Raw genomic sequence first — 23,835 nt, 5'->3', positions numbered from 1 at the left:
GGGAGGGTACCAGAGACCCCTGCTCCCTTCCTTCTGAGGCCTCCATGCCACAGCCCCTCGAGCTGAAGTACACATACCCCAAGCTTCCCTTTGTCCACCTGTCTCCTGCTTGCAAGGGACAGGCTGAGGATTCCTGTGACAGCTCTCTGTGGATGAGGGGCTGAGCAGGACTGACCCCTTGTGGTGGCACTTGCCCAGTCCCTCTTTGTCCCAGTATGTGTGCACGTGTGTGTATGTGTGTACAACACACGCTGTGCCCACTGCCCTTTGTGCCTGGACCCGGGGTGTTTGCTAGGATGCACTCATTTTCCACCTGGGCTCAGCGCCCACTTCCAGGTCCAGGCATTGACACTGCCGGCCCCCAGCCATGTCCCAAGCACAAGTGGCATGGTGGCCCAGTCCCCAGCCTCTCCAGCTGGGTGTGAGCCAGCAGCTCAGGAGGAAGGCTCAGGGCACCATGCAGTGTCTGGGTTCACTGCCTGGTCTGGGCGACTTCAGCTCTGAGCTACAGTCTCCTCACGGAGTGACCGTGAAAGGACAGGCCCTAGGAGCTATGATAAGGTGACCAGGCGTCCCCGCTTTTGACGGGAAAGTCCCGTTTTTTTAAACAATTTTTCCCATGTCCCATGGCATTTTTAAAAAGTCCCAATTTTTGGAAAGAATGCACAAGGTAGGGTATACGGTTTTCAGTCCCATGTGGCTATTTCGCCAGTATATGAGTTTGATCAATGGTGTCCTGCTTTACCAATGTTAAAATCTGGTCACCTTAAGTTATGAGGATTCATGAGCCCCCTCGCCGCCCCCCATGGGGCTTGAGGCAGGCAGGCACAGCTGGTGACAGCAAGGCTGAAATTTAAGGGTCCTCAGAGAGGCTGGCCTGGACTGTGGCGAGCCAAAGGACATGGTGTCATCAACAGGAAGCACCGAGTCTCTATGGGGTCCCTACAAAGTGCCCCTGCAGTAGGGAAGCAACAATCCTGGGCTGCTTATGGGACGAGCCACTGCCAAGGTGACAGGGCACCACTTTGGCAAAAGTGGAATCTGATGCCAGCCCCTGCCCTTCAGGTTGTCCCTGGACAGGCCCGCTCCCTCCCCTCCCCAGTCTTTACAAGCTTCTCGTGGCACTGGCAGACAAGAGGAACTGCTTTATTGGACAACTGACGGCACTGGAGTGGGGAGGTCACTGGCCACCGAGGCCCCCCGCCCAGGGCCAGGGGGCCTGGTCCCTAGGCAGAGTCACTTTGCTGTGGGCCCGGCCAGGGCCAGGTAGGAGCCTTTGGCTGGAGTCCCCTGTGGCCCTCTGGCATCAGAGCAGTGGCCTCTGGTGGACACCCCCTGGGTATCCTGGTGGAGAGCCCCACCTTCCTGGTGTGCAGGCTGTGGGCTGTCCCGTCACAGCCGGGACTCTTCTCCCGGAGTCCCAAATGGCAGGTCCTGGGATAAGGCTGCCTCTCACCGCAGGCCAGACCGGATTCCCGGCCACTTCCTACAGTGGCCCAGGGTCTGGGAGTCATGTGCCCGAGGGCTGCAGTGCTGTGGGCTGCTTCTCACTGGCGGTGGCTGTTGTGGCAGTAGCAGCTGCTGGGTCTCGGGAGGGCCTCAAGTGGCTGAGTGGCCAAGTCCTGTGCAGAGGCTCCTGCTGGGTGGCCCACTGCCTCTCCTGCCCAGCTCCACCACAAGCTGGCACAAATAGACGTTCCCAGGACCCACGATCCAGACCCGACTTTCACACTATGTGTCACAATAGTAAAATCTCCATATAAATACTACATATGCGTGGAGTCACGCCAATAGGATGGTCTCGCCAAGGAGGCCTTGAGGAAAAAGTGCTGTGTTCTCACTCAAGAGCATGTCTTCTGTTTGGCCCCTGGCCCCAAGGCCTGCAGGTGTCCAGACCCGATCATCTGGTATTCACATCGCTGTCTGCAAGTCTTGCAGACACTGGCAGCCAGTGAGCGAGCATTTTAACACAATGCCTCGGACACAGCCCTCCCAGGGGAGGCTGATCACACTCCTCCTGGAAGTTCACGTCTCTGTCCCATGCTAGTGTGTTGTCCGTCCCTTCCACCTTGGTGGTACGTGGTTCAGTCACTGATAGGCTTTGGATGGAAGGTAGGCATGAGATGACCATCCCAGGGACCTAGCTGCAGTCTCAGTTCTGTGTGAAGGGCTCAGAGAGGCCGAGAAGGGAGAATGGCATGGACCCCCGGTTGTTCCCTCCTGGGGCGAGGCTTTTAATCGGGCATTTCAATGTTTAGTTTGGGGGGAGGGAGCACATACTTTCCCGGGCTCTGTGTGATGACGACTCTGGCCTTCTTTCGAAACATAGGGGCAATTTTTGGAGGTTCCGGCACGGGTGTTTCCTCCGTTTCATCATTATCTTCATGATGGAGATCGTATGAAATGTTTCCATATTCTCTTAGAAACGGGAAAATCTCAAGCAGAAACTGACAGAAATCCTTGCGAATACCAAACCACCCTGAAAGGGGGGGGGGGATAAAAAAAGAGTACCTTTTCAGAAATTAGGTTAACTGAGTTTCATATACAGTTTTTTCCTGAAGGTTCTGGTAACCTGCCCACGGCAATGCTGGAGTCTGACACAATAGAAACCAAGCTGAACTTGCTCAGGCCCTCTGTGGACTCGGAGGGACATTCCTGTTTTCCTGACATGCAAAGATCTTTGGCACCTAGACTCTGCTGTGCCCCAGCTAAACATGCATGTGTGTCATAAAATGTCACCTAAGGAGACCTACTGCTAATCAGGCTCTTAGGGACCCGCCTTCCTTCAGCTCTGTGATGGCTCTCTTGGGCACCCAGAAGGACAGTCTCTGGAGACACACAGAAAGCAGCTCCAAGCCTGGTGAGAAGAGGACCTAGCCAAAGACCACGGGGCCACAATGTGGCACTGGAGGGAAAGAGCGCGGCATCCTGACAGAACCAGGGTTGGATTAGACCCCGTGGCTGGCTCAGGCATCCCTCAACTCAGCTCCCAGCACTGCCAGGGGACGTGGCAGTAGCTAAAGGCCGGAGGTCACCTTAGCCCCCTCCTTTCCCATGTCCTCCCCCTACTCCCACCCCCTAGGACTTCCTAATGCCATGTACTTACAGTGGTTTCCTCCCTTCTGTCCAAAAGTGGTTGCCATGAGCGTGATCAGCGACAGCCACAGAGGAACAAAGATGGGTATACAAGAGAATGCGTTGTGGCCGTCCAGCTTGTGAACCAGCAGGATCTGAAAAGAGAAACAGCACAGGTCATGCAGCAGCCACTTCTGAAGTCCACAGCTGGGGCCAGATGGCCGCCTGGGAAGTCCCCTGGATATTTGTTCTAAGGAGCAGTAAAGCCTATTGCACAGATGTCCACAGTAGTAAATCACCTAGTACAAATTTCCACTTGGCACTAAATATGAACATGTTTGTGCTCAAAAGGGCCTCTGAGGTGAGAAAGGTCCTTGTCAGTTGCCTGCTGGTCAATATGGGTGTGTGCTGCCCCACCCCCCTTCACTATCCTGTATGCTGGGGGCTATGACAGGGGAGGGGTGTGGTTTGGAGGTGGTGAGGAGTGCTCCCATAGAGTGCTCACCTCAAAGGTAAGCAGCGGCACCACAATGGTCATCCAGCTCAGGGCCATGGTGATGTGTGTCCTTCGCTGCTCTGCAATCACATCCATGGAACGCAGGAACAAGACGGACCACACGATGTAGTAGAGGACAACCAGGCATAGAAAGGACATGAGGATCCACAGGGGGACACACACAACCTGTGAGAGAAGACAGCCAGCTCACCCCATCACCCTGCAGGCAGGCAGGTCAGCCTGCCCCCTGCCACCCAAAACATCTTTCTATAGCCTGCTCCAACTACCTGGCAGCTGATTTGGGAACTTGCTCCTGGAAACATCAGCTGGTCAACCTCTAGCAGAGAGTACTCTGAGGGACTCGCATGACCCAACTCCACCGCACAATGCCCAAGGTAGGCCTCGGGTACCACGTGGCCCGCTCTCATTGCTCTTTTCCTAAGCACCATACTGAATACTGAGTTTTCTCTTTTGTGTACAGTCCTAGGATTCTTAAAACGTGTACACTCATGTCTCCAAGGCCACAGGGTAGACTAAGAACCCTTGTCAATGCCACCAAACACCCCGTGCTGGCCTTTACTAGGGCACCTCTCACCCGTAACAGCTGGTAACCAAGATCACTGCCTTTTTGTTTTTTCTAAAACATTATATAAATGAAATCATATAGCGTGCAGCTTGTTCAGGGTGCCTTTCCGCAGCCAGCATGCCTACAAGCTGGTGGGCACTGTGTGAGCAGGAAAATATTCAGTGGTGTGCATGTCCCAGTGTGGTTATCCTTGAACTTGCATGTCTAGGTTGTTGTGTAAACCTGCATTGGCGTTTCACTGGGGGAAATGCCCAGGAGTGCAAGTTCACATATAACTTTAGGTTGTTTACCCAATATGCTCACACCATTTTACACCCCCAGTGGCCATCTAGGAAGGGATTTCTGATCGCTACACTTTTGCCCCACGGCTTGTTGCTATGAGTCAAAATTGACTTGAGGGCAGTGAGTCTGAGTTTGGTTTGAGGGAGTATGAAATGCTATTTAATTGTGATTGTGATGGTTAAGGTTGTATGTCCACTTGGCTGGACAATAATTCTCTGATTTGGCAGTTATGCAATGATATATCTGTTATGAGTGGCCTATCAATTGAAAGGGAGTTTGCTCGGGGGTGTGACTTACATCCTGGTATACATAAAAGTTCTGGTGAAGCTCTATACCTTTTGGCTTGGACCCTGTATCAGGCACACCTTCACCTGACTCTTGTTTGCTTAACTTGAGTCAGTGTTATGTCATATAAAACAAAACAAAAAACCCCAACTCACTGCCATCAAGCACATGCCGGCTCAAAGCAACTCTACAAAACAAGGTAGAACTGCCCCTGTGCGTCTCCAAGGCTAAAACTTTCCAGGAATAGAAGCCTACAGACCTGCTGATGGTTTCGAACTGCTGAGGCTAGCAACCGAACACATAACCACTATACCACCTGCCTCCTAATCTTGGGATTCATTATTACCTGCAATCTGTGAACCAGCAGCCCGACATTTGACCTGCTGATCTTGAGCTCATCAGCCCCTGCAGCTCCATAGCTACATGAGTCAGGAGAAGCTTGAAAGCTAACATTTGACCTGCAGATTTGAGACTTGCCGGCCTCTCCTGGAGAACACCTGAGGTGTTTATGCTTCACTGGTTTTACGTCTCTCGAGGACCCAGTCTACTTCCTGTGCCCATCTTTTCACATGCTGCATTTCCTCTTGCAGATTCTTCCTGATAAAATTCCTGTACAAATCTTGACCCAAATTTTGAAATCTGGATGCTCAGTTTTGAGTTTTAAGAATTCTTTACATGCTTCAGATAAAATTCTTTGTCAGGTGTGTGCTTTGCAAATATGCCCCCAGTCTGATTGATCTTTTCATTCATTTTACTTTCACTTTAAGGATGTCCAAATTTATGACTTTTTTTCTTCGATGGAGCATGTCTTTTTTTTACAGTTTTACTGGCATTTAATCTACATATCATACAATTTGAAATTTAATAATTCAGTCACATTAAGAAGAGTTGTGCAATCATCATCAACCAATTTTGGACATGCAGCTTGCCTGGAATGCCATTTCTTAGACTATATGACTGACTCCTGGGTTCTGTATTTTCTAAACATTTTGCAGTTTTACTTTTAGAATTGTGGATCCATATTAAGCAGCGTCTGAGTTTCAATCCTCCTGACAAGAAGCATTCACCCATGGGGCGGGGGCGTGTGTGTGTGTGTGTGTGTGTGTGTGTGTGTGTGTGTGTCTCAGTGTTCTGCCAGCTAAAGCAGCTTTGGGATCAGAGTGGGGCCCCACTGGAGGGTCATGTTAGTGATCTTACCACCCTTAACCTTTGTGGCAAAAACATGTAATCAGATGGCTTCATCTGCAGGGAGCCGCACAATTGCTTGAGCAATCCTTGGCTTCACTTTCAGGAAACACTCAGAATTCCAGAGCATCTCCTAATTAGAACTTACACTCAAACTGTGATCTTATTCAGAGCTGCTTCCTCCATGTGACATTAGCAATATTCTTAACCCCATTACCATGCCCCAGCTGCAGATCTAGAAAATGTAGCATGCATACTTGGGCAATCTTAAGGATCAAGAATGTTTCATCAAAGCCTTTGGGCAGAAGTTATGAATCCCATCTTCATTGATTGTAGAGGCTACTCTAGTCTCTTGGTTTCCTTCCCTTCCCCTAAATGAATGAATAAATATATATATTTAATATATATTATATATTAAATATATATTAAATATATTAAATATATATTAAATATATTCATTTATTTATAAAAAACCTCTACTGTGCAAAAATACACATAAACACACATTATACGATTCCATTAATATTTTAAGTGTCCAGAACAGGGAACTCTAGAGACAAAAATTAAGCTACTGGCTTCCGAGGGTTGGGGCAAGAGAGAGGAGCAAGAACTACAGCAGGCAGCTTCCCTTTGGGAGAGAAAAATATGTTCTAAATCGACTGGGCAGGGGTAATGAGAATTACAGCTATGGAACTGTATACACGTGGGTGAGTCGTAGAGTACTAAGCAACATCTCAATAAAGGTGCTAAAATATAAATCTGAAAAAAAACATATTTAACAACAGGGCAAAAAACTACAAGCACAACTTCCTTGTGTGAGGTAATGTAACCCTCCGCCTGTGGTCTGAACCACCTTTCTCCACATTTACTAATCGACACCATACTGTATCAGGCACCACGAACCAGAAGCACTCTGCCTGGGGTCATAGCTGCCTCTTACTGTATTCGCTAGGCTTACACTATCCGCCACACCTTTCCTAAGGTTTCTCTGCTGCACGTGAATTACTTTGATAGTAAAGAAGGCAAGGTACGTACAAGCCACGGCCAGTGGATGATCTTGTCCAGTCTTAAGGCAATGAATATAAACTGGAGAATGTTGACAGAGCACAGGATTTCTAACTAAAAACAAGAGAAGGATTAGTTAAAACAGAGGAAACGTTGTGCTCAGTACTGATATGGTTGGGTGAGCACACGCTAAGGTACGGCCAGTGACAGCAGTCAGACCTCTGCACCAGAGGAACCCCGCAATGCCGTCTCAGGTGGCACCTGGTGCCTCTGCTCTGGGCTGTGTCACCTTTATGCCATGGCACGCCTGGGCAGCGAGCATGCACCATGCTTCCTTCTGGCCCAGCAGTGAACACCAGCACCATAATACTTCCTTCTCTTGCCCAAGACTTGGCCCTGGATCCCAACCCTTCCTTTTTGGATTTCTAAAGGATCTTGTAACATCAAGATGTTATAGATTCCTTACACCCGTCACTTCACTCATACCACTGGTCCTCCCCGCAATACAGAAGTTTTTTTACCTTAAAAATAAGAACACCCCAAAACCTAGTAAAGCCACCCCCCTGGGCCCTGTAGTCCTCTCAGTCCTATCTCTTTCTCTCCATAACTTCGTGGCCAGACACTGGAAGCTTAACTCCACTTCCCCCTGCAGAGTGGCTGATCTCGCAGTAAGCAACTCAATGCCACTAGGGCTCCTCTGCTCCACAATCTACAGGATGGGAGTCTAAACTTCCCAGCACATACACCCAGCCCAGAGGCTGCTCACAGTGTTCTGGGCTCACAGGGGCCCCGTCATTCATTTGGGGAGGTTCCTAGTCCTAGTGCTGTTGGTTGTCATTGAGTTCATTCCATGACCGTCGCTGGGCTGCCTGAATCTCCTACCTAGGCCTCTGCCCTAGGCCCCAGCCTATGCCTGCTGGCTCCACATGCACAGAGTAGAACTCTGTTTCTTAGGACTCACCACTGTGACCTTTTGGAAGATGACCAAGCTTTTCTTGTGAGGTGCCTCGGGGGGAAGGGGGGGCGTGTGGCCTGCCAACCTTTTTACAAGTGGTCCGGCCTGTAACCATCTGAGACATTCAGGGAGTGCTGCTGCAGGCTCCCGAGGCCCCAGAAGCCCCTAACGGTTGCAAAGTTATGTGTGATTAGGCCTACGTAGCCAGAGTCTATGTCATAAGCAGCTGCCGGAATAAATGTCACATCAATCAGAAGAAAAGCAGTGTTTGACTCTCATTCTTAAAGCAGCCCAAGCTAATGGGGTGTGTGTGTACCTGCCTGCTGGTCCCGGAACAACCTCTCCACCCCAAGGACCGGCTAGGGCATTCCTTCCCTCCTGGCCTGGCTTCACAAAGGCTTTCACACAGGCCCAAATTACCAGGCCTGCTCCACAAACACAGAAACCGCTGCAGTGGGACCCCTAACTCCTAGGTCAGCCCAGGCGCAGGAGGAATGACAAACACGTGGCGATCCGAGACTGCTGTCTTACAGCTGGGCAGGAGGAAATGTGCTGCCCTGGCCATGTTTATGCTGCCGCTTCCTCAAGTCCCTCTCAACGTGGGTGGTGCTGCTCCCCTGGGGATTGTGCAGGGGCACTATGGCACGTCATGGAGACACCATGGCTTGAGAGTGGGCAGGGACAACAGGAGTCCGAGTCAACCAATTGGTTCCTGCCCCTGCCCCTGGACTGAGCGCACAGTTAACGGCTGTGTTTGCTTCCATTGTGGTGGTGCATTTTCCGTGCAAGCTCTGGAAATGGTGGGGAAGCTGAGTTTTACTGAATTCGTTCTGGCAACAGCGAAAAGCTGCTCAGCCACAGGGGCAGAGAGGGTGTGTGTAATGCCCACCCTAGGGAAGGGACTGGGAAGACTGGAGCTAGTGCAGAACGCCAAGGCCAAGAGTCAAGTGAGCCGGGATGGTGGTGTAAATGGCAATTGGACAGTGTCTACACTAGAACTAGAACCCTAAGAAATAGGCACTTGCGAGGAGATGGTGAGAAAAAGGAAACTTAGCAGAGGAGCCGAGGGAAAAGGGTCACAGTGTGTCGTCCATGAAGGGAAGGGACAGGACACACCCAGCAGCTATGTGGAGGAGCAAGAGGGGTTGGCTGGAGAGCGTGCACACATTTCAGAGCAGAAGCTTGGTGTGAGCATGGATGGCAAACAAAGTAGAATATATGGGGGAGTAGGGTGTCATAAAGAGAGGCAAGAGTTTCATAGGACAGACAGAGGTTGCGGCTGCCGAGAGGGGTCCACTCTCCCACCTTGTTCCCATTGCCCATCACCCCAGTGAGTATTTAGGGCAGCCCTTTCCTCATGGCCTCTCACCTCAGAAAGATACTACTACTGATGCTCTTTGATGAAAAAGTCCAATTCCCCCTGCTTCCCCTGCCCTGAAAGATTTGTGGCTCTCGGGGCCCATGCTTTTGCTTGAGAATGTGGCCTAGAAGGCTGAAGCTGGAGGCCGTAAGCCTAAGGGGCTGATCCTGGAGTGCTACCCTGAGAGAGGCCAGCCAGGGCACCGTGGGCACGGTGACCCTGGGTGGCTGGGGCAGGTTCTCTCCTGATTCTGCCCCACTTCTGACCACCCACACTGACCCACCCTTTCATTACTCTGCATCGTGGTCCCTCTGGCTCCCAGGGAGCTATGTTCCATCATCCTTCTTCAGGGCAGGGGGCCAAGGAGCAGGACCGCGAAGCACCCCAGCTGCGCCCTCTGCAGGATCCTAGTTCAGTTCTAGCTACAGGCAAGGGGTGTGCAGCCACTGGTTCTGATTTCCAGCTATCTCCCCGCCCTGTGGCTGGGAAACAGGGATGACAATGGCCCCGAGCCCCCAGTCACTGTATTTAATCGCACAAGGTGCCCGGCACAGTACCCGTACAGGAGGTGCTTACAACACGCACGCTGCCATCACTGCCCCCCACGTCTAGGCACATGCTTGCTAGGGACTAAGGGAACAAATACTCAGATGGCCCACCAGGAGAAGTCACCCAGAGAGCAGGCAGAGGCCAGACCACAGGATCTGAGGTGGGGAATGAGAGCGACCACTCTTTTCCCAACAGAGGGCAAGACAGGGACTGACCCAAAATGTTAATTATAACAGTGGCTCCAAATCCCTAATTAGATCGAGACAGCACTTGTCAGTATCTGAGATATCTCACCTCTAGTGACCTGTCGTGTCGAAATCCCCAAACACAGGCTGCAACAGACACGGGGGAGACAAAGAAGAGCGGCATGAAGACCAGAAGCCAGAAGTGGCTTCCTCTCTCGATCCGGTCACAGACCAGAACCTCAAACATCAGCAGAAGCAGGTGGATGCCCACTGCGATTAACATGGCTTTGAACTCCACACACGTCTCTCCTTCTGCTCTACAGAGGGACAGAAGAGACAAAAACAGAACATACCTTCAGTTCAGAGTCTACAGTGCAAGCCAGCAGCCTGCCTGCATACTCGGAATTGTATTGGTAAATCTGACAAAAAGGGAAGGACAACCAGCTTGAGAGTTAACGGAAACCTAATCTTTAACAGGAACTCTGTGTTTTGGTTGGTTTTGTTTAAACAGCCAATCTTTACAACAGCAAAGACCTGCAATGGGTCCCAAAGTGCACTTTCCCGCTACGCTGGATCTGGACTGTGGAAGGGGCTTGGAAACAAGAGCTGCTACTCAGCTTATTCAAACGGACTGCATCAATTACCTAACACTGGCTACCACGCTGTAAAGGCCAGGATGCCCACATCTCAACCAATTAAAAACTATGGTAATCGTTACATGCAATGCTATTAAAAATGACTAGATTTATGAGCAAGTGTGGGTTCAATTTTGAGAAAACACAGCAATGTATTTTAAACTGCAACTAGAAAGTATAGATGTCTTCTTTTTCTTTTCCTTCTAGTCCATCAGGATAAGTTAACACCTGTAGATGAAAGCGAAAAAAAGTGCAAAAAAAAGTTAAAACATTGCCTCAAACACACGCAGGTGAGATAGCTGTTTTCAGCATTGTGCACAAATATCAAAGACTAACACCTGAAATAACAAGGCTCCTGAGCAGGAAAATGCTCAATTCCACACCCACTCTAAGGGAAGACAGGCCTTAACACCCTTTGTGGTAATTACACAATTTCATGTCAACTTGATAAGAATGAAGGGGTGGAATCTGCCTATTAATCTGGTCACAGCCTGATCCCTTCTTATGGGCATGACTTTCTCATGAAGATTCTGGGAATTCTCTCTCTGCTTCACATTCCTGATGAAAAGCCACATGGGACCACGCTGATGCCAGCCAGAGCCCTTGGAGATGCTTCCACTGCCACTGGATCCACAAGACTTTCCACCCACAGGTCAGCGATCTTCCTACATTCACCATCATTGTATGTGTTGCTTGAGTATGAAGAGGAATTTTTACACTAGTATCAGGCATATAGGCTAACATCAGACTTATGGACTTGATCTGGACTGGATTGGGATGTTTTCTTAATATACAATTACTCTTTGATATAAAACTCTCTTACACACGATTATCTTTGGATTTGTTTCTCTAGTCTAGACCCGAACTAACACACCCTTCGAGATGGGGAGAAGTTACCTGAGCTTAGGACACAAAGAAAAGACGCTGAATGGTTCTTCCAGCAGGACCTCCCAGTATCTCTGTGGCAAATTTGCCAGAGGTGGAATGGCCACCTCTTTACACTCAGGACACTCACATAAACCCACTTCCTTTCCTTGCTCTGAAAATCCTGAACCAACCGAGAAGCTTTCAAATAGCATCTAAGTATCAGGTAGTAGATGGCACGAGGCCATCGCAGGCCCAACCACTGGTCACTCTTCAGTGGGAGGAGAAGAGTAGGAAGGAGAGTCGGGACTAGGAAGAGGGGAGGGACTGTGTGGCTAATCAGCTCCAGGAATGACTGCCTCTTTGTAAGGAGACCAGGAGAACTGGATGGTCCCCAGCAACCATTGCTGAACATTATGATTTTAGATTCTGTAGAAGTCCTCTTCTAAAGGAGGAAATTTCAGAACAAAATTTCAAATTCTCCAGACTCCAGACTTTCTAGAGCCATATAGAGTGAATGTACCCTGAACATTGTTGTCCTGAGATCACCTTTCAATCTCAAGCCCAAAATAATTCCTGGCACCTTCTGAAAAACCTACAGCATAGCATAATGAGTATAAAACTGCCTGCCTTGAGGAATCTGCTCTTTCAAGGCTCTCTATATGGGATCAAATGGACAACAGCCACTCCAAAGCATTGACAGGGGGCTTAGAGACAGTGAGTTGCGGTTCATGGAGGGAAAAGATGTTTATGAAGGAGGGTGAGAATGGTCACACAGCTCGGAGAATGTCACCAATGTCACTGAGCTGTACATGTACAAACCGCTGTTGACTTGGGATATGCTTTGTGGTGTATATTCTCAACTGCAACATATTAAAAAATATTACCTACTGGTGATATTTAAAATTTTTACCAACTGGTTTGATTTTTCATTAACTATCACACATTGCCAAAATATCTCAGTTTTTTAAAGAGCTTAGATCTATACAGGTAATCTTATGTGTGTGTGTGTGTGTGTGTGTGTGTGTGTGTGTGTGTACATATGAATGAGAGAGAGATTTAGCTCTGAGACTGTTCAGGCAGCTACACATGAAACTGTATGTGTAGGCTCTTTGGAGTGTCTGCTCTTCTCAGCAAAAAAAGCACATCAGAAAAAGTGGCTGAGCAAAAGACATGTGAATAAACTCTCAACCTGTAAGCAATCTGTATTTTACCTGAGCTAAATCTTACCATAAAGGTCAGTAATCCAGAACTAAACCAAGTGAGGGGTCCCAACGTCTACCCTTCGCTCCCGGAGCATTTGCCTGAGCTGCTGCACTAATCCCCTCTCCCTGTTCCTCCCCCTAGCCACTCCACACCCCCTTGTACAATTTCTGCCTAATTTGGTGGTCATGTTCATTCTTTTCTGTGCTTCCAGTCTCTTGGAGGGAGCATGGAAAGGGACAGAGTGGTTCCTTCACCTTCTCAGGGCAGGGCTGGTGAAGGTAAAGCCCAACTTTCTCCCTCTCCCTCGCTTCCATCCCCAGGCTCTGCTCTCCTTTTCTCTTCTCACTCCCCAGCCGGCCTCAGCTCACAGCTCCCCCACACCCGCCACTGAGAGTCCGATAGCCCAGGACAAGGGGGAGATGGGGACAAGGGAAGCCCAGTTTCCTGAGTGATGGCAAAGGTAGAACACGAGTGCAGTCTCCAAACAAGCAGACCATTCCATCCCCCTAAGCCTGCTCCCATGTGACTGCCCTACAGCTTGGCTGTATTTAGGATGCTTTAGGCTTTCGTGAGCTGGGAAGACACTTGGCAGAGAGGCACTACCAACATTGACTTTATAGAGACAGCCTAGATCTCAGTTTGCCCATCACAGAGCACCCAAGAGAGGTGAAAGGGAAGCCGAAGAGAGAAAGCCCAGCTATGTCTCATCTGGGACAGCAAGCCAGGGGGGGGTTTAGAAAGCAGCATTACCGATATTGGGGGTTCCGTGCCCAGACTCCAGTTCCAACTGAGGCGCCCACGATGACCATTAACTTCCACAGCCATATCGGTGCAAAGACAGCCCAGTAACTCCATTGAATGATGCCATCCAGACGCAGGGCCAGCAGCACAGAAAACAGCAGCAGACAGGCATAGATGAGGAATTTACTAAGAGAAAAAAAAACACAATGATTTAGAGCGCTGATTTCTGACAGCAGTAGCACGCAACTGCTATGGGGAGTAGCTGTGGCAACCTTTCCCTGTAAATACGGTCAGAGTCAATAATGTGCCCAATGCTCATGGGGGCACTAATCATAATGACTTGGGGGTGGAAACAACCCACAAATGAATAGCTAAACCAAATGTGGGCTGTCCATGCATCCAGAGGAGCATTAGCCAGGGTGGTGGAGCATTAGTTAGCCAGGGTGGTTCCAATCGCCTTTTCTTTTTTCTTTGTTTTTCTTATTCTTTCTTTTTTTTTAAATCAGGGGAGCGCGTGAACGCAGTCCCCCACTACCACAAATTATGCAGTCAAGCTTCCCACATTTGGGGAAATGACAGGGGTCAGCACATCCCGAGTGCAATGGATAAGCCTCGCCCTAGGAAAACCACCTTCGTGATCATGGTCTCTCCCCTGCCAAGTAAGCATCGCCTTTTGTGCATGTGAAAGCTGGACACTGAATAAGGAAGACCACAGAAGAACCGGTGAAGAATATCGCTAGTACTGTGGACTGCCAGAAGAACAAACATACCTGTCTTAGAGGAAGTACAGCCAGAAGGCTCCTTTGTCTTAGGAAAGGATGTAAGAAAAGGAAGACTTTGGACCTGTCATCAGGAGAGACCAGTCCTCAGAGAAGGCACAAAAAGATGAGCTCACCGTGTGCAGGCCATAAGTCCAGGTGGGTTCAGGTGCGTTCTCTGCTTGCCAAACCCAACGTGTCAGCCGACTGGGCTCAGATCAAGAGGTTCTGGGAAAAATCTACTTCCAAGCTCATTGAGCCTGTTGGCAGATTGTAGGTTCTTGTTGTTTTAGGACTGAGGTCCCCATTTCCTTGCTGGTGTCAGCTAAGAATTGTCCTTATATCCTAGAGGCCTCTCTCTGGTTCTAGCATGTTAAGACCAAATTTAGCAACAGCGTATTGAATTATTCTAAGGCCTGGAATCTGACTTCTTCTGCCCTATCTTTTCTGCTCCACTCAGAGAATGTGCTCCACTTCTAAGGGCTCACATGAATGGACTGGGCCCACTGGAATAATCCAGGATAATCTCACTAGTTTAAGTTCTTTAACTTTGATAGGAGGAGTTCTGGTGGCAAACGGTTATACGTTGAGCTGCTAACCTCAAGGTCTGCGGTTTGAAACTACCAGTCACTCCAGGGGAAGAAGAGGAGGCTTTCTAGCCCCACTTTAGTGTCTTGGAAACACAGGAGCAGAGGGGAGTGAGTAACTTTGATAAGCAGAATTCTAAAGCTATCTCCAAGAATCTCTATACCCTCCCCCATCCCCAAGGGTTGTTCAAACCAACACTACTCTAGGTACTGCTGTGAAGTTACTTTGCAGACAGAATTAAGGTTTATAAATCAGGTGACCTTAAAATAAGATTATCCTGGGCTACAGGGGTGGCCCACGAATTACATTCGCTCTTAGAAAACAGAGAAGGATCCGCTGAATACCCTCAGACCACTGACCAGGGACATGGAAAGCCCTGCCCATAGACAGAGAACACCAGGAAGTACAGATATAGTTAACATTTAACCCCTTATCATTTGTTTTCCATTTTAAGCCATTCACAATTTTATTCTATCTTAAATTATTTTCTGCTTTCTTTGGGAATGAAAAAAAATGTAGTCCATGTCATGGAACAAGTTGTACAGCAATTGTTCGAATGAAAACCAGAGGTAGTGTGGAGGGAGAGTTGTTCCTTAGGACTAGCACCTTTCATGGCCCATGGTCGTGGCAGGTGCTAACAGCTCATCCTGGGAACTCATGGTTGAAGCGGTCGTTGGTATGTCTGTCTGCCTGAGAGAAACAGATGCTTTGCCTTCTACTCTCTAACAGGGCTGCAGAGAGCAGCCCCCTGCAATTATCAGTTACTCTGCTTTCCCAAGCCCCATCCTCCCCTCTGTCTTTGAACAGCCTGGACTAAAGAGCTAATGTTTCTTTGTGTGCCTGAAGAATTATAAACTGCCCTGGGGTATTCCTGGCACACGCATGCTGGCTGCATGATCTGGGCAGTACAAACCGTATATACTTGAGTATAAGCCGACCCACCTATCAGCTGAGGAACCTAATTTTACCACAAAAACTGCAAGAAAACTCTAGTATATACAGTAAGTTCACATCTAACAAACCTCTGGACTCTGGAGTAGTTTATGCTGCAGAGACCCCCAGCAGTTCAACTATATCATGTTGTCTTTTCTTTTGTGCATAAGCTTTCTTAATTGCAGTGCACCCCCTTTGAACCCATTTGTGATGTAAGATAAGAGCTGGTCTCAAGGGAAAGAGAGACTAGACTTCAAATCGGTGTTTCAAGATGTGAATACAACATACTGCATGAAGCAGGGAAACAATAGAGAAGTCTGAGGGGTGGACCCCAATCCCAACTATGTGGACAACCCCCTCTTACCCCCCAGAAGAATTTATTTCAGAGGACAGCACTGAAGCTACAACTCAGGGAGAGGGACATGTTGATCAGAGCACATGGGAGCAAATGGCGGGGGAGGAAGAAGAGCAGAGCACAACCTGGCCCAACAAGCCCGGAGGACGATTTCCCTGCTCAGAGCAGCCAATGCACAGAGAGGACCATAGGGCTGGTCCCACTACAAGGCACAACATCCCTCACAGACCCATAGCACTACGGGGGACAACACTGGAGACACAAATGTGGGAATTCCGCCCGATCTGACCATACCACAACAAGGAGAAACTCTAAGGGCTTGCAACAGAACAGCAAGTAGAGCAGAGCAACGAAGTCCCCAGGGAATACCAAAAATAGACTTTGGGGCCAAGGCGTGGCACCCCATCAGACTTGACCAGAAAACACTCCTAAAGGTTAACAAACAGACCTTGAACTATTTATAGGCTTTTCTTTTTTTTGTCCTTGGTTTTTTGGTTGTTGTTTTCTTTTGTTGCTTTTGTTTTGCTCTGTCTTGTTTTTTGTGCATATTATTATCTCTGTAGGTCTATCTAGATAAGATAGGTGGGATAAATAAGCTGGAGGAGAAAACAACCAAGGTTTGCAGGGGGGGGGGATGGGAGAGGGGTGGCGGGAGAAAGGATCTGGGTGTAAACAAACCCAGGGGCAAGGGAACAACAAGTGACCTAAAATCGATGGCAAGGAGGGTGTAGGAGGCCTGGTTACGGCTTGATCAAGGACAATGTGACTGAGAGGAATTACTGAAACCCAAATGAAGGCTGAACATGATAGTGGGACAAGAGGAAAGTAAAATGAAGTAGAGGAAAGAACTAGAAGGCAAAGGGCATTTATAGAGGTTTAAATATGGGCATGTACATATGTAAACATATTTATATATGATGTTGGGGAAATAGATCTATGTGCATATATTTATAACTTTAGTATCAAGGTAACAGATGGACATAGAGCCTCCACTCAAGTACGCCCTCAATGCACGAACACTTTGTTCCATTAAACTGGCATTCCATGATGCTCACCTTCCTGACATGATCACTTAAGACAAAGCAGGTGCATAAGCAAATGTGAAGAAAGCTGATGGTGCCTGGCTATCAAAAGATATAGTGTCTGGGGTCTTAAAGGGTTGACGATAAACAAGTGGCCATCTAGCTCAGAAGCAACAAAGTCCACAAGGAAGTAGCACACCCGCCAGCTTGTGTGACCACGAGGTGTCAATGGGATCAGGTTTCAGGCATCAAAGAAAAAAATCATATGATTGTGAATGTGTGTGAGTGCAGAGTGGAGACCCAAAGTCCATCTGTAGGCAATTGGATATCATCCCTTTACAGAAGGGTTGTGGGGAGGAGACGAGGCGAGCCAGTCAGGGTGCAATATAGCACCGAGGAAATATACAACTTTCCTCAAGTTCTTTAATGCTTCCTTCCCCCCTCCCCCTATCATGACCCAATTCTACCTTACAACTCTGGCTATACCAGAGGATGTACACGGGTACAGATAGAAGCTGGAAACACAGGGAATCGGAATTCAGGACAGATAACCCCCTCAGGACCAATAATGAGAGTAGCGATACCAGGAGGGTAAAGGAAGGTGGGGGAGAAAGGGGGAACCGATTACAATGATCTACATATAATCCCCTCCCTGGGGGATGGACAACAGAAAAGTGGGTGAAGGGAGACATCTGTCAGTGTAAGGCATGCAAAAAAATTATAAATTATCAAGGGTTTATGGGGGGGGGGGAAGAGGGGGGATGAGGAACCGATACCAAGGGCTCAAGTAGAAAGAAAATGCCTTGAAAATGATAATGGCAACAAATGTACAAATGTGCTTGAAACAATGGATGGATGGATTGTGATGAGTTGTATGAGCCACCAATAAAATGATTAATAACAAAAAAAGAGCTGGTCTTAATAATTATCCTACAAGGAAGAAGGCACAGAGTTGGGGAAGAGCAGCCAGTGTCAGTCCATCACATCAAGGCACTTCCTCCATTTTGCTGCCCCCTCCACTTGACCAAACAGATGTCTTTCTGCAGAGACTGGTCCCTCCTGACACCATACTAAAGCACGTGAGACCAAGTCTCGCCAGCCTTACTTCTAAGGAGCACGCTGGTCATACTTACTCCAAACCAGCTTTGTCCATTTACCCAGCAGCCAATGGTACTTTCAATATTTTTTGTCAACACCCTAATTCAAATGCATCCTTTCTTATGAGGTTATCTTTACAGCTGCTGTGGTAGTTACATAATCTGCTGTCAATCTGAAACTTAAGAGTGAAGGGGAGGAAGGAGTTTAGCCTGTCAATCAGGTTGCAGCTGATGACCTCATTTGGAGGTGCTAAGGAGATAAATAGCTCGTTGGAGGCAGGACACAGATACACTGCCTGGGAGACACTCTGCTTTGTCTACCTTCTGACAAGATACATGGAGCTATGCTAGAACCCTTGAAGCTGAAGAAGCCATGTGGAGACCCACGCCAGCGCTGAGCTGCTTCCACCACCACTGGATCCACAAGACTTTCCACCCGCTAGCCGGTGATCTTCCTGCACTCAGTGTCATTGCATGGTTTTCATGAGTCTGAAGAGGACTTTATAGATTGGTATCGGACCTATGGGCTAATTATTAGAATTATGGACTTGATCTGGACTGGGCTGGGATGTTTTCTCAATATACAACTGCTCTTTTATATAAAGCTCTTTTTTATATACATGAGTGTCTATGAATACGTTTCTCTAGTCAACCTGGACTAACACAGCTGCCATAACAAAAATACCACAAATGGCATGGCTGATGCCAACAGTCTTTCACAGTTCTGGAGGCTATCATCCAAATGTAGGGTGCCAGCATAGCTACGTGTGCCCAGAGGGTCTCAGGGCAGACACACCCTTCCTTGCCTGCTATCATCCAAACGCTAGGGTGCCAGCAGAACTACATGTGCCTGGAAGGGTCTCAGGGCAAACACACCCTTCCTTGCCTCCTCCTAGCTTCTGGGAGTGGAGTGGGGGAGGGGGATTCCTGGTCACCCTTCGTGTTCCATCATTACAATCATCACCTCCATCTTCACATGACTATCTCTTCTCTGTGCCTGCATCTCTTCTCATCTTTTTACAAGGGCATTATGGATATCAGAATCCACCTAATCTAGTATGGCCCTAAGGTTATCTAACTGATAGCATCTTCAAAGATCTGATTTTCAATCAAAGTCGAGGTCTGCAGGTATCAATGATTAAGGCTTCATCATGTCTTTGGGGGCATGGGGTAGATAACGGTATATACTCGTGTATAAGCCAAGTTTTTCAGCACATTTTTAATGCAGTTTTTGTGCTAAAATTATGTGCCTTGGCTGATATTTGGGTTGGCTTATACTCGAGTATATACAGTAACTCAATCCATAAGTCATTGAACTGGGTTTAAAAAATGCCTAATGTTAAAATAACAATATATATACACATATATAAAAACAAATATGAACATGACACCTATGAAATCCCCCAGCCATTAAATAACCAAGTGAGAAGAATGGCACTGTACTACAGTGTTGCGAACGCATCTTTTAGATGCCGTCTCTCCTGCTACCTCTAGCTGAAATCACCTTGCTACCCTGTTGTTTTGGTTCAAGTACATAAAGAAAACCCAGCCACGCCAAGATCGGTAGCTCTTCTTCTCCAGGACACCAAAACTTGACCAGGGGCAGTTTTTAAGGGTGACTGGCGGCCCTGTGGAAGCTTATCAGTGAATGTCCCACGCTAGGCCACGGTAAGAGCTGACTGCATTACTCACATCTGGAATGCATTCCTGTCCAGTGTAACATTTGTCACATGGCAAACTGTGTTGGTTCACTGCATTCTGATGCTCTCTCTGAATGATCCAAACACTGACCGTGGTTACTATCCCACCTATCTCCTCAGATACCATTTCATTACTGGGTGGCTGGCAGGCTCATGGTGGTAGATACACATTTTACAAAATCCCATTTGCCATTAACTTCCTTGATGTTGCCGTCTTTTCTTTGCTAGAAAGCGTCTGTCCAATGTCAACACCAATACCATAGTCTGTATGGTAGTAGTTCCTTTAAGTAACACTGGCATCCCAGCTTGCAACTCCGCCTTGCAACTCCTTCCTGGCTCCTCACACAGAATGGTGCAACAGGGGCTCACTCAGTACACCAGTGGCCGGGCCACTGTCATCGAGTTCCCATGACCCTGAATACGAGGTTCCTGATAGAAGCGCAAAGCCTCATCTTTCTCCCTTGGAGTGGCTAGTGGGCTTTAATCACTGACCTCGAGGTTAGCAGCCCAATACTTACATGACAGTACCACTACATCTCGTAAAATTAAACATTTTTTTCTCTTTCTTTGCTTTATCCAGGACAGCAGCTCTGGTGGCATTGTGATTATGTGTTGGGCTGTGATCTGCATGGTCAGCAGTTTGAAACCACCAGCAGCTCCTTGGGAAACAGACTGGGCTTTCTACTCCTGTAGAGTAGTGTAAGATATTAAAAATAATAATAATTTATAAATTATCAAGGGTTCATGAGGGAGAGGGAGCAGGGAGGGAGGAGAAAATGAGGAGCTGATACCATGGGCTAAAGCAGAAAGCAAATGTTTTGAGAATGATCATGGCAACAAATATACAAATGTGCTTGACACAATAGATGTATGTGTGGATTGTGATAAGAGTTGTTCGAGCCCCCAATAAAATGATTAAAGAAAAACAAAACAGTTACAGTCTCAGAAACCCACAGGGGGTCACTATGAGTCAATGGCAGCTAGTTTTTTAAGTTACCAGGGATATTCTTACATGAAACCTACATTTTACTTTGACCTACAAATGAGTAGTCATAGAGTCCAATGACTTCTCGTACCACTTGGTGCCACCGCCCTGAGGCATGCTCAGTTGTGAACAGGTGTACTCGCAGTGTCAATGACAACAGAGAAAACGACTGCTATGGTCTCAGTGTTATTAGGAGAATCGCTTTGACCTTGCAGACCCCTAGGGAGGGTCTCAAGGTCCCAAGGGTTTGAGGCCAACAGTGTGATAGCCGCTGATGCCAAGCTAATGCTGCCCCAAAGTGCACGCATGCTGCACAGTGCCAGGTAGAGCGTGACTTCCTTCCCTTCCTGAGATGGAGGAGGAAAGGGGCTTGGGCGGGCAGCTAGGAGGGATGGTCAGGAGCTAACAGAACCTAAGTGATCACCACCAACAGAGCCAGCCCTCGGCCCAGAGGAGGACTTTATTCTGAGGGAAGAAAGAGGAATGTTGCAACATCTAGAAACGCCAAGGCAATTTCTCTCCCACAGCCCAGAATTTAAAGACCATTCTCAGAAACAACAGATTTGGAGAGAGAACAGTTGAAAGGAATGAGTGAATGTGAACATTACCAAAAGCAGAGGATGATACACAGCGGGGTCTGAGATTGTGGAAGTCTGCACATGTGGGAGTCTGCAAGTCCCTCAGCCCATGGCCTGTGCCGTCCGCTGTCTTTAAGCTTCCCATTCCCGGATATTCCCTGGCCTATTGTCCTGCCTGAGTTTGGCCTTTGTGATGATTGGTGCTCGGTGGCAGGCAGCCGCCATGCTCACTGGACACCTCCACCAGGCATCCAAGTGCACCTCGTTTACATGCGGACCTGTTTGAGGACAAATACCTGCCATTTCTTCCATACTGTAGCTACATGATTATTGGATACTATTTGTTACACTTTATTAGCATATGATGTAATGTTACCCACCATTGGGTATTCATTACACTTTATTAGCATATGATGTAATGTTACCCGCCCACCATAGTGTATTTAAGCCCCTGCCTTCTGCTCAGTAAATCGAGGCTTGATCAGAATCCTGTCTTGCCTCCATTTCTTGCGTCTCTTGCCCCTCTTCATTCCCAGTCCCTCTTTCAAGTATCCACGTTGTTTGATGACCTGCGGGACGGGTCATGAGATGGCTTGGCTAAGACCCAGAGGTGAAAGTTTCTTTGGTGGCCACTGCAGAGAAGGTGGGGAAGAGAAGTAAGCCCCGTAAGTCAAAGTCATCACTCTCCCTGGAAGGGTTTTCTTATTTAAATAAAAGTAGTAATGAATGCAAAGGGATGCATCAAAAAAACTTAAAATTTGGAAGTGACTTTTTTGGTTATCTCTTGCCGTGACTTAAAAGAGAAATCATGAGTTCTGTGTCTATTATGTGAAAAATGGAAAACAAAGAAAATATGAACGGATGGAGGATGCATAGTTCAAACAATGGGGTTGGACAAACACCGGAGTTGGAAGGAAATGGCCTTCTTCCAGTTGCTATCACTGCGGTACAATATCATCACAAATGTAATGGCTTAAGTCCCACCAAATGTATCATCGAAGGAGTTCTAGTGGCATACTGGGCTGCTAATGAAATGGCAAGACCAGCAGTTCAAACCCACCAGCTGCTCCACTAGAGAAAGATGAGTCTCCCATAAAGATTTAGAGTCCTGGAAACCCAAAGGGGTAATTCTACTCTGTCTTACAAGGTCACTATGAGCTGGAATAGACTCAACGGCAGGTTGGGAGGTCAGACATTCATTAAGCATCTCACTGGCCTAAGGTCAAGGTATCCACAGGGCTGGTGCCTTCTGGAGCCCAGAGAGGTGAAATATGTTTCCATGCCTCATGGCCCACTTCCTCCATCTTCAAACCAGCAATGGAGAGTTGTCTTTCTCACATCAAATCGCTCTGCTAGTCTCAAGTGTAAGGGTCCTGGGGACCACCTTAGGCCCGCCCAAAGAATCCAGGATCATCTCCCTTATCTCAAGTCAACCTAAACTTCCTTTGTCTCATAATGTGTTGAGTCGCAAGGATCAGTCAGGATAAAGACTTCTTTGGGTAGAGATATGAATCTCCTTAACAATGCTCTATAAAGAGAACAGTCAGTAAACTGAAATCACAAAACAGAGAGGGTGGGGGAGGGAGGGTAAAAAGAGGAGCTGATACCAAAGGCTCAAGTAGAAAGAAAACGTTTTGGAAATGTTGATGGTAACATATGTACAAGTGTGCTTGATACAACTGATAAGATTCGTAAGAACCCCCCAATAAATAAACACCACTAAAATGACCAGTAAAGAAAATAATAAATTTGCAAGAGTATGAAAATCATCTTGCAATTTTCTTTTAAGAATAGACTGAAAGAAAGGTTTGTAAAGAAAGTGGAATGGAGACAAGAAACAGGGAGGAGTGGAACAGAGGATATTACATTGTGGGTACTACAATCAATGACATGAAAAAATGCGTATGAACTGTTGAATAGAAAACTTATCTGCGGTCTCATTCTCACTCTCTCACTGTCTCATTCTCACTTTCTCACTGACTCACTCACTCACTGCCTCACTCTCTCATTGTCTCATTCTCACTCTCACTGTCTCATTCTCAAAATAAATAAATAAATAAATAATTTAAAAAAGGAAAAAAAAAGAAAACTTATCTGCTCTGCAAACCTTCATCCAATTCACAAGTTAAAAAAATATCTTGTGGGCTTCTTTAAAATTATAACAGCTAAGTAGACAAAGTTTTGGTTTCTTGAAAAATATCATTTTATTGGGGGCTCTTGCAGCATTGATAATATTCCATACATCAAGAGTATCAAGTACATTTGTACCTATGTTGCCATCAACATTTTCTAAACATTTACTTTCTATCTGAGCCCTTGGTAACAGCTCCTCTCCCGCCCCCCCCCCCATGATTCCCTGATAAATAATAATTATTGTTTTCATATCTTAAAACCGACTGCTATCTCCCTT

At 47.5% G+C, this 23,835-nt stretch overlaps 1 protein-coding gene and 1 non-coding gene across 2 annotated transcripts in view; both read right to left on the bottom strand.

Annotated features, from left to right (window-relative positions):
• Window positions 1-1,130: 1,130 nt before the first annotated feature.
• Window positions 1,131-23,835, bottom strand: part of TMEM185A (transmembrane protein 185A) — a 34,876-nt gene continuing 12,171 nt past the window's right edge. Inside the window, exons 2-7 of the mRNA XM_004715601.2 lie at window positions 13,419-13,595; window positions 10,073-10,280; window positions 6,945-7,028; window positions 3,581-3,757; window positions 3,107-3,230; window positions 1,131-2,479 (exon numbers count right to left, since the gene is read on the bottom strand). Of these exons, the coding sequence (XP_004715658.1) occupies window positions 2,235-2,479; window positions 3,107-3,230; window positions 3,581-3,757; window positions 6,945-7,028; window positions 10,073-10,280; window positions 13,419-13,595 (1,015 nt within the window). The 3' untranslated portion in view covers window positions 1,131-2,234. The remainder of the gene's footprint in view (window positions 2,480-3,106; window positions 3,231-3,580; window positions 3,758-6,944; window positions 7,029-10,072; window positions 10,281-13,418; window positions 13,596-23,835) is intronic.
• LOC115873974 lies at window positions 13,913-14,076 on the bottom strand. The gene has a single exon (XR_004048730.1). It is a non-coding gene; the product is annotated as a U1 spliceosomal RNA (small nuclear RNA).

The sequence above is a fragment of the Echinops telfairi genome, unplaced genomic scaffold, assembly GCF_000313985.2.
Source record: "Echinops telfairi isolate 266 unplaced genomic scaffold, ASM31398v2 ScPeMD7_7472;HRSCAF=8510, whole genome shotgun sequence".
Lineage (NCBI taxonomy): Eukaryota > Metazoa > Chordata > Mammalia > Afrosoricida > Tenrecidae > Echinops > Echinops telfairi.
Note: the sequence above shows the minus strand (reverse complement) of the source record. Positions and strands in the feature narration are given on the sequence as shown.